The sequence below is a fragment of the Eleutherodactylus coqui genome, chromosome 7 (assembly GCF_035609145.1).
Source record: "Eleutherodactylus coqui strain aEleCoq1 chromosome 7, aEleCoq1.hap1, whole genome shotgun sequence".
NCBI lineage: Eukaryota > Metazoa > Chordata > Amphibia > Anura > Eleutherodactylidae > Eleutherodactylus > Eleutherodactylus coqui.
The window spans coordinates 141,949,546-141,959,987 of record NC_089843.1 but is presented as its reverse complement, the minus strand read 5'-3'; the positions used below and the strand labels follow the sequence as shown (position 1 = coordinate 141,959,987).

Genomic DNA, 10,442 nt, shown 5'->3' with positions numbered 1-10,442 from the left:
TCCTGCTGCCACCATTCCCACTGGCGTGAGCTGTGACAGCAGGCAGCCGTCGTCTGAAGCCCGCCGTGTCAAACACCTTCAGACGTTCACGGGAGGGAATTTATTTATATATTTTTTTCAAAAATGGCCAATTGTGCCGCCCATTGTAGCTCCCCTCCCTCCTCGCAGCCGAGGGGCCGGGGAAGGAGGGAGGCCTCGCTGTGTGAAGTGTCACTAGTGGAGGAGCCGCACGTAAATATGTGTTTATGTAATGTGTGCTACTTCTCCACCACACGGCGGAGTTCCTCCCCTCCCTCCGCTGGCAGCAGATCAGAGTGCTCCCCCCTGTGGCAGCAGTGACCCAGAAATGAGTTGGATTCACTGAGTCCTTCCTCCATAACAAGTAAATAACGTCAGTCACAGAGTGCATGTGTGAGAGCGGAGCCACAGCCTGCTCCCCCCTGGCACCAGGAGCCGCTGGGCTGGACCTTCTCAGCACATCACCCGCTGGAGAGCAGTGTGGGGGGCAGCCGCACTCCACAGACAAGGTGGCGCAGGTACAGTGAGGGGCTGCAGGGAGGGAGGGGGCAGTGCAGCGCCGCCGCCGCTGCTGCCAAGGTCGCTGCTTAGTGGGAAGAGAGGAAAAATAATGGAGTACGTCATTAATATGGCGCCAAAACGCTCATGGAACCGACACTGGCTGGGGGGGGATGGACGAAGTTTCGGGGGGTTGGGCAGAGTTGTGCAGGACATGCCCGGGACGGGAAGTTCATCGCACAAACGTGACCTGCTGAGGTAAAGTGACCGGGCGGGGGGAGACGCGGCCCCCCTCCCTCTTGCAAGGACGGCGGTTTGGCGGGCGCGCTGGAGACACGTGTTGTTTTGCACATGGAACGTTATGTTCTCACGCGGGCATGCTGGGACTTGTAGTTTTTTTTTTTTCCTAGTGTTTTTTTTTTCTTAGGCCACAGGTTGCAATGGCAGTTACCCCCCGGTAGGAGGGGCGTGGCAGGGCAGGGCAGGTGCACGTCCGTCTAGCGGCGGGCTGTGAGGAGTTAACGACTCGTTAGTGGCCGGCCTGTCATGTAACGGATTGCAGACGTCCAATGAGCCGGCCGTGTCCTCCTCCTCTCAGGCAGGCAGGCTGGTAGTGCGTGCTGCGCCGTCATTAGGGGGGACGGACAGGCCTTTAGCTGTCGCCAGGAGGGAGGAGGGGGTCGTGCTGCTGCAACACGTGGCTGCTGGGAGGAATGTGTCCCCCGAGGTGACAGAGCTGAGCGCACCTGACGCTGCACGGGGAAGCGGCCAATCACGCTGCAGCTTTCAGTTTGGAACGTTGAGAGCAGCACGCTGATTGGTCGGTTGGATGGAGTGCTGGTGCCGCGCCGAGTGCACAGGGATAGCAGATAACACGTGTCTGTTTACTGGCGGACTGTGCTGATGCTTCTGCTCTGCCCCTAGAGGACTTTCTTTACCATCCTATAGGGGGCGTTAGGAAAACTTTTACAACAGTTTGTAGGGTAAAAAAAAAAAAAGTTGCAAATGTTGATGCAAGTGGGGATTTGGATAAAAAAAATTGTTTTTATTTTTCTTTTCTTACTTTTTGACACCTTTAATCCTTTTTTTAAAGCGCGCACGGCCACCGACACCTTTATATATAACTAATGCCGGAATGTAAAGTATAGCGGAAATGAAGTCCAACTTGATTTGGCGTACGTCTCTGTGTAGGCGCGCACAGCTGCTGACATTCAGCGTAAAGGCATGACCCGACAGAACGAGAAGTCGTTCGGTTTCTGCATAAACCCCAGGACGGATCGGCCGTGTGCGCAGCGGATCATCTATGTACGCCTGTGAATGGAGGCAGGCGGACCGGCTAATCCCCGTTCTGCGCCGCCTCCAGTCGCTCCGATGTAAAAGGGCCCCAATAATGAAGTCGCGTGCTTCTTGCTGTATGTGTCGCATCAGCTGCCGGTGAAATGCCCATCCTAAACCTTCCGCGTGGTGCTCTGATGCCCACTCACATCCATCATGTTGATGGGCTACATCAGACCTGTATGTTTGTAAATACCACAAGGTAGACCTTTTGACTTACGGAAAATATCACCCATTAAAGTGCTTTTTTTTGTTTAAAAAAAAAACCAAACATTTACAAGTGTGTAAAATAAAGAAAAAAAACGACCTACCTCCTCCGGTGTCTCGCCATCAAACATTAACGCCCAGTAGAAGCAGCTGGCGGTCACTCACGGGTCATTAATCACACTAGACCCCCTCAGCCAATCACAGGATTCAGCAGCCAAAGTAGTATCATCATTGATGCCTGTGATTGGCTGAGCAGTCATGTGTACATTGTAAAGCATGTGACCACCAGCCTGCTGCTTCCGGGGTCCAAGCGTGGGTACTAGGACTAGAGGAGGATGCATGTGGGTTTTTTTTTACACTATTTTAACCCTTTCCAATCCACTGCCTGACCTGTGAAGACATTATGATTTAAGGCTGTACAGCTCCGATGTTGGAAGACGTCCGTCGGGGTTCTCTTACTGTATGTTGCCAGCCTCTCTGCTGTTGAAGCCTATCCAACGTGTCACCGCATGCAGTACTGGCTTTAGCCAGCATATAGCGCCGTTGTATAATGGCAGGAAAAGAGTAAGCCCCCTAGGAAAACCAGGATACAAATTGGATTGGAAAGGGTTAAGCCTGTAAATGTTTTTACAAGTCCCAGAAACCCTTCTAACTCCCATTGTGGTAACAGGCTTATTTTTCCAGGATGCCGCTGTATGTGCTAGTGTAGTCGGCCATGCTAGCCAATGCTATGAGGGTACGTTGACACATAGTGGAAATGCTACGGAATCTCCACAGCGGAAAATTCTGCAGCGTTTCCGCCTCTAAAACAGGAGTCAAAATCAACACCATTGGTGCGGATCTCGACTCAAAAGCAGCTGTGTCCCCGTGGAATCTCCGCTATGTGTTAACACACACTAAGTACGTCAGTGGATATCGCCTGGAGGGATGCAAAGCATATGCCAGGTTAATGGTGCCCTAATTGTATGTCCAGAAATGGTTGCATTGTATCAGTGCGATCCGCAGCTGTTCCCATGTAGCCGCTCAGCCATCAGATTGGTGATTTCCTGGGATCCTGTTCTGTCTGGTCATGCTGTGTGATGCACGCAGTCTTGGAGCAGCAGGCGTTGTGCCGTGTCAGGAGAGATGTGCTTTCCAGAACTGTCTAGCTATGCGGGTGGGGAGGGATACTGTAGCCTGCTCTGTATTCCCTGCGGCCCCGTTGAGGCCTGGGAGACGTCATGCAGGAGTAGGGAGCACCTGGTGCGATCAGCTGCGGAGAACACTCCCATTCATGGGTTCTTTCCTCCTTGCTGTGGAGGAGGGATCAGCTGATTCCGTGTAAACATAGTAACAATGCTGAGTGCTCGGGGTTTGGCAGCACACGGCACGTTTCACTTTACACTACCTGAGTGTAACTAATAGGTATGTTACAGAAATAGTTGGCTTCATGTTTGTCCTGGCTAACGTCTTCTACTCCCACTCCGGCAGGAAGGCAGATGCAACCTATTTTTCATGTTTTTGTGGTTTTTGTATAATCAATCACTTGACTTGCAGCTTTGTTTAAGGCCTGTTTCACACGGGCTACAAAATCGCATGATTGTGTGAAACCGGCCTAAAGCATGGCCATACATTCAGATGACTTTTCAGAACGATCTGCTGTGTGTACATAGAAGTAACGCTGTTTCTGACTGCTTATATGACTCGTATCCTGCAATTCGTTTTAGCAGTTTCTTTTGTTTTCCGCTGGCAGGCTCAATCTTTAATTCTCAGTCTTCCCTGAGCTGGTTGGTGTAGACTAGGTGTTATAACGTCTCTGCACACATAGCAAAGAGGAGATCCTGCTCCTCCATCACTGTTTGTCATCTACAGCACAGAGGACATTATAGAGAAGCGCCGAGCAGTGTAGATGTGATTCCAGTAGCTGTGAAACACTTACTGTTAGAACCATTTTTGTGTGACAGTCTGCTACTATCTTACTTAACTCCCCGTAGTCTTCTATGCACAGCTGTAATCTGAAGCTGCTCATCCATCCTGTCTAAGGGACCTTTACACGTGACGGAATTTGGCTACAGGATGCACCACGACACGCATAGAATTCCTGCACCAAAATTCACACAGATTTGTGTGCATTTTGATGCGGAATTGAAAATGGCATAGCAATTCCGCATCAAAAATCCACATGTAGCCGTGTGGATGGTGGTGCGGAATTCCGTAGCTACAGCTGAAACTTGCTCGGCGTCCTACAGCCAAATTGCAGCCTAAGATGGTTTTTATTGCAGTTTTTCAGAGTGAATGAACAGTTTAGGAGGGAGAGGTAGGAGGAAAAAGAGCCTGAAAAGGGCCGTGGTAAGCCGGCGGAATCAGTTGGCGCTATGCAAATAATGATGATTATTATTGTTAGTTTCTTACACTCGCTTGTACTAATGATTTATGTAAAACTTGCTGAAGGGAACATGATTCTTTAAGGTGCTTTCACATCTGCAGCCGGGATTCCCATTTCCTGCTCCATTTAGGGAGTATTAAAGGGGAATACTGTGCCGAACGGCTCCGTTTTATGACAGAACTGAACCGCGCCGAACGGACCCCATAGACTATAGGGCCGCATCCACACGCATGTATGTAGAGCCCATGCTTTCCTATGGGTTCTTCCACACAAGTGATGTTTTGTAGCCTGAAACATCGCAAGAGTACAAAATTGCGGCATGCTCTATACAGCCGTGATTTGCGTTGTTTTTGTAGCCCACGTTTCCCTATGAAGCCTTCCTATGTGTTGCATCACCCGAAAGCATGGTTTTTGTGCGGTGCGATACAACATTTAGGCTGCCTGTCCACAGGCGGGTTTGAATTGCGTTCCCTGCAGCGATAATCCGGCTGCGGGGAACGCAGTGAATGCTCTCCATAGCGTTACTATGGAAAGCGCAGCCCCCCTGTCCACAAGCGGAGAATCATTGCGATTTTTCCGCTCGCGGATGGCAAATCGCAGCATGCTGCAATTTTCTGCGGTCAGCCTATCTCTTAGATAGGCTGACAGCGGAGATCCGCAACGACTGGACAGGCAGCCTTACAGTAGGAAATCCTTACTAAGCTCTATCTGCATCAAAAAAAGAGGAATAAATCACCTCTCCGGCGCTGTTCTCTCCCTGTGCATCTCCCCTGAAGCTCCCTGGCAGTTGCTTGAAGTTCTTCTGCAGAGCTTCCTGGTCAGGACTTGGTGCAGCTCAGCAAATCAGAGCCAGTGCTCAAGGAACCAATCACAGCCATTCGATGAATTGCAGTGATTGGTTCACAAGTGCCAGGGCTCAGCCAATCAGGCCGGAATTTTGATCCCTCAATCCAAGAAGGGCTGGCAGAAGACTGAAGACGAGCGCTGCAGAGCTTCAGGGGGGAAGACACGCTGGAGATGACTGCGCCTCTTAGGGGATGTCCTTTTTTTGTTTGTTTGTTTTTTTACTGCAGCTAGCACCCCCCCCTCCCGAAAGTTATGCGGCTTGGTAGTGATGCATTCCGGTGTTAGAAATGCACGATGCACATCGCTGACCATGCGTTTTTCACGTGTGTGGAAATAAAATTGCTTGAATGCAAATTGTGTGGCATGCGAGTACAATATGACTTTATTTTTTATGCACCCACGGCTGATTCTGGCAGTGGAATCGCCCCTAAATGGGACATGCTGCGATATTCCGAGCTCTGCTGCTCAGGTGATGCCACTTGCACATTACCTGCCCAGTGGAGCTGCGCTCACCAGAGGGTGACGGAACGTGCTGATAGCGCGAAGAATTGCGAGATGGGGGGGATGCCGTGCCGAGTGTGAACGTCCCTTTAAGGCTTCTTTCACACGGGCGACGGCAATATCGCAGCAAGAAAATCGCAGCGATATTGCAGCCGTGTTCCCGCGATATCGCTGCGTTCAATGGGGCATCGCAGACATGCGCTCAATCGCAGCGCTGGACAGCTCTTTCCAGAGCCGCGATTTTCGGGTGCAGTCTGTTCTGTATTTGGCACTAAGGCATGCTGTCAACCGCAGAGGGCTGTGGCCGAAAGCGGAAGTAAAATCACGCTTTACCGCTGCGAAGCCGGCAGTGAGCCGGTCTATCATAGTGTATGGCAGCGTTCTTGTTGTGTGCGTGGCAGCCATCGTTTTTTGGTTCACACTTCAAACTGTATATACGCCTCACATACGCAATGTAATTACGTATGGTCAGCGATAATTGCACGCCGATAGAGAACAGTAGTCTCTCGCGCGTAATAGGTGGCAAAATAGAACATGCTGCGTTCTTCTTTGCGCTCGCATAATACGCAATGCATACACGCAAGTATGAGTGAGACGGCGTAAGTCAATGTATTTGCCCGCGAATTACCGCGTATCATAATCATAGGTGTACGTCTCGTGCTTAATACACAGTTTAAATAGATTCACGTGAGCCGGCCTTAAACGGATCGCCGTACTGGTCTTGTGGCAGTGGGCACATCATCTGACCAGCGCTCGGCAGCGGCTGCCGGGGGACAGATGTGCGCTGCGCTCCCAGTGTTTGGAGAAGTGCTGTGCAGGCTGAAATCATCCGCTGATGATTTTGAGTCAAATTCCGCACTAATGTTTGTTGCAGAAATGCTGCGGTTTTTGCAGTGTGAACAATACCCTAAGGCTGCCGGCACACTTGCCATACAATTGTGATTTTTTTTTTTTTTTTTTGTTTTGTTTTGCGCGATGCAATTGGGCAAAAAAACGCAGAATTATGAAACTCCTGGTTTCATTCCCATTTGTGATGTTTTCTGTCCTGCGATGTTGCGAGATTCAAAAATCGCTGCCTGCCCTATCTCTCTGCATTTTGCTTTTTTATCTGTGATTGTTCCCAGCAAGGAAAACCAAATAATCTAGTAGATATGATACCTTTTAACCCCTTCAGTGGCAGGTTTAGGTAGTCTTCAGCACATTTCAGTGCAGCAAGCCCCAGAGATTTTCCGGGTGTGCCACTAAAGGGGTTAATGGCTAACAAAAATTCATGATGTTAATGCGAGCTTTCCAACCTCTCAGGGTCCTTCCTCAGGTATAAAGAAGCCTTACCCCTGAGGAAGAACCTTCCCTGTGTAGGTTGGAAAGCTTGCTATAACATCATGTATTTTTGTTAGCCATTAAAAGCTATCATATCTACAAGATTACTTGGTTTCTTTTGCTGGGAACAATCCCACTTTGCTCTACTGGCTAATATGGAACCAAACTGTTTTATCTCCCATGTTTCCCTATGGAGCCTTCTTCTTATCACAACGTACGAACTTGCAATTTTCATGCGATGCGTTTTTGACATTAGCAACTCCTATTGTCTAAGTGGCAGCAATGTGTGATTTTTCACAAGAAAAAGCAACAGTGACGCTCAAAAATCACCTGAACTAAAATGCGATTTTCTTGCAGTGGTCAATGTGGTTGTGGCATATAGGGGTGTAGTAAATGGGAGGTCTGCATACCATCGTATTGCAGGGTACCCTTGTGGCGTGATCGGAGCCCATACCTCGTATAAGCAGAAGGACAAGAATGCATTGACCCCAGGGTTGTCTGTGGCTATGGCATGTACTTGGATATACCCCAGACTAGTGGGTTATTTGTCTACATGCCTTGTACATGTAGTGGAAGGGAGAAAAAAAGGCCATGTTTATATTAGCGATTGCCATTACAAATTCCCATTAGAGAAGCAGAACACGGAAATTAATGGCGATACCGGACCACAGCGGTGCTTGTTGGACCCCATTGACTATAATATGCTTTGGTTTTCTGTGATGATGTCCGGCATATTATAAAAGGGGTTGTAACAATTTACTGTTATCAGCTGTCCATCCATCCTATCACCACAAAGACCGCCACCAATCTGGAGTGTGGGGGACCCCTCTGCTTGTTACTGTGGAGGATGCCTCTCCCACCTGCGGTGACGTCAGATAGAATGGAGCTATGGCGGTGCGTGCACAGGTGTTCCTCCATTCGTTTCTATGGGGCTGATGAGAATGGCCGAATCGCTTGCGCTCCTATCTCGGGCCGTTCCACTGAAAGTGAATGGAGTGGTACCGCATATGTATGGCCATTGCTCCATCCAGTCTCCTCCCCACTGCAGGGGGTGCCGTGAAGAGGACGGGGGAAATGGACCCTTGTTCTTGGGAGCAGTGGAGGTCTCGGCGGTGAGACCCCCAACTGATAAAACGTTCATCACCTATCTTATCGATGGGTGATAAAAGTAAATTCTGCTATAGCCCTTTAAATAAAAACCTAAACCCTCTAGTCCCAGACAAACCAAGATGGCCGCACCGTCTCTTTAACCACCTGATGCACACTTATGTTGGTAGTGCATCAGGTAGTCAGAGATGTGGTTTGGCCATCTTGGTTTGTCTGCGATAGGAGGGTTTTTTCAAAAGGTGCTCACAATACTGCACCAATATAACACAAGTAATGCCCCCCTTCCCCACCGGCTGGTCCTCCCCTCCGGCAGAAGTGAGTCAGTGATGATGCCACAGACACCTGGGAGCAGCGAGGAGGTGAGTAATGGCTACTTCTATGGTGGTAAGTACCCTTTGGAGAAATATTTGGTCTCTGAATAACTCTTTTACGTCTCAAGATGCCCAATAATGTCCCCATATGTAGTATCCTGGTAGCAACATGTATAATAAACGGACCACCTAGCCTATCACGATGGACGTACGGTGCAGAAATAATAACGCTGCGGTGGAATAGACTTTATTTTTCTCCTCAGAATACAAATGAAAGAGGTGATTCAGCCAAAACATTTATCACCCATCCACCGGATAACTCCTGTGTGTAGGAAAAGCCAACGCTGCAAATACCATGTGCGTCCCCCTCACGAAAATATAAACTGTATTACGTCCTAGGTGGGCCAATAAATCAAAAAGAAAACGGGAGTAAATATAATTAATAACTGACAAACTCGGGAAACACAAGTAATGCGTCCCCTTAGTGCCGAATCGGAAAGGTATCACAATCCACGTATGAAGCCAAAACCTCCAATGTATCTATGTGTAGGGCCACCCCTGCAAACTCCATGAAGTCAATGGCGCAGGCGCCTAAATGCGTGCAAAATACGCAAGATGTGTAGTTCTGCTGGAGAAAGAACACCTCTGGAACTCGTTAAGAATAATTAGCCATTTCAATCGGTGCATCCTTGTTTGCCGCGCGCAAATAAACCTTCCCTGTGGCTGGAAGTAGTACAGTAAAATACCCCGATATGCAAGCAAAAGCCTCGTTTTGTGCGCAAAAAGAGTTGTGCCGCTGCGCGTACTCCTGTGAGGGGGCCTAAATTTGTCCAGTTTTGCTCTGTGAAAACTGATTTTGATTCATGTACATATGTCATCTGGTTTTCTTGCGTGTGCAAAAAAAAAGGGGGGGGGTGTTAATTTTTTTCCCTAGCAACATTCACTGAAAAATGGAATACACGGATGTTTTGTTCTTTTTTGGCGCACCTATGGACTTGAATTGGTGACTGTCACCTGAGAATAGGACATGCTGCGACTTCCATGCGTTTAGAAAAGCAGTCTGTAGCGCCCCAGTGACCATAATGGGTCCGTGTGCCGTCTGCTGCAAGCACAGACGTGAATAAGGCCTCATGTGACCCCCAGGGTCCTACTACATCCTACAAGGAGAGAAGCCCCCCCAGAACACCCATGTAAGGTAGCTGACCAAGTCATTGTTCTTTCTGAGGACCAGCAGCCGACCTACCTGAGTGCTGCGTTTCAGGCCAGTAATCCACTATAAAGCACCAGCAGCTGACCTACTTGAGTGCTACGCTCTAGGCCAGTAATCTACTATAAAGCACCAGCAGCCGACCTACCTCAGTGCTGCGCTCCTGCCCAGTAATCCACTATAAAGCACCAGCAGCCGACCTACCTCAGTGCTGCGCTCCTGCCCAGTAATCCACTATAAAGCACCAGCAGCCGACCTACCGGAGTGCTGCGCTTCGGCCCAGTAATCTACTCTAAAGCACCAGCAGGTGACCTACCTGAGTGTTGCGCTGCGGCCCAGTAATCCACTATAAAGCACCAGCAGCTGACCTACCTGAGTGCTGCGCTCCGCTCCAGTAATCTGCTATAAAGCACCAGCAGCTGGCCTACTTGAGTGCTGCGATCCGGAGCAGTAATCTGCTATAAAGCACCAGCAGCCGACCTACCCGAGTGCTGCGCTCTGGCCCAGTAATCTACTATAAAGCGCCAGCAGCCGACCTACCTGAGTGCTGCGCTCCGCTCCAGTAATCTGCTATAAAGCACCAGCAGCCGACCTACCTGAGTGCTGCGTTTCAGGCCAGTAATCCACTATAAAGCACCAGCAGCTGACCTACTTGAGTGCTACGCTCCAGGCCAGTAATCTACTATAAAGCACCAGCAGCCGACCTACCTCAGTGCTGCGCTCCTGC

General features: G+C 49.5%; 1 protein-coding gene across 2 annotated transcripts in view; it reads left to right on the top strand.

The window, feature by feature from the left end:
- Positions 1 to 279: 279 nt before the first annotated feature.
- JADE1 (jade family PHD finger 1) overlaps positions 280 to 10,442 on the top strand; it is a 66,932-nt gene continuing 56,769 nt past the window's right edge. The window contains exon 1 of one of the 2 annotated variants that reach the window (XM_066573752.1): positions 280 to 536. In XM_066573752.1, the coding sequence (XP_066429849.1) occupies positions 408 to 536 (129 nt within the window). In that variant the 5' untranslated portion in view covers positions 280 to 407. Of the gene's footprint in view, positions 537 to 3,405; positions 3,463 to 10,442 lie in introns of those variants that run through there. The other variant, XM_066573753.1, reaches the window with a different exon arrangement.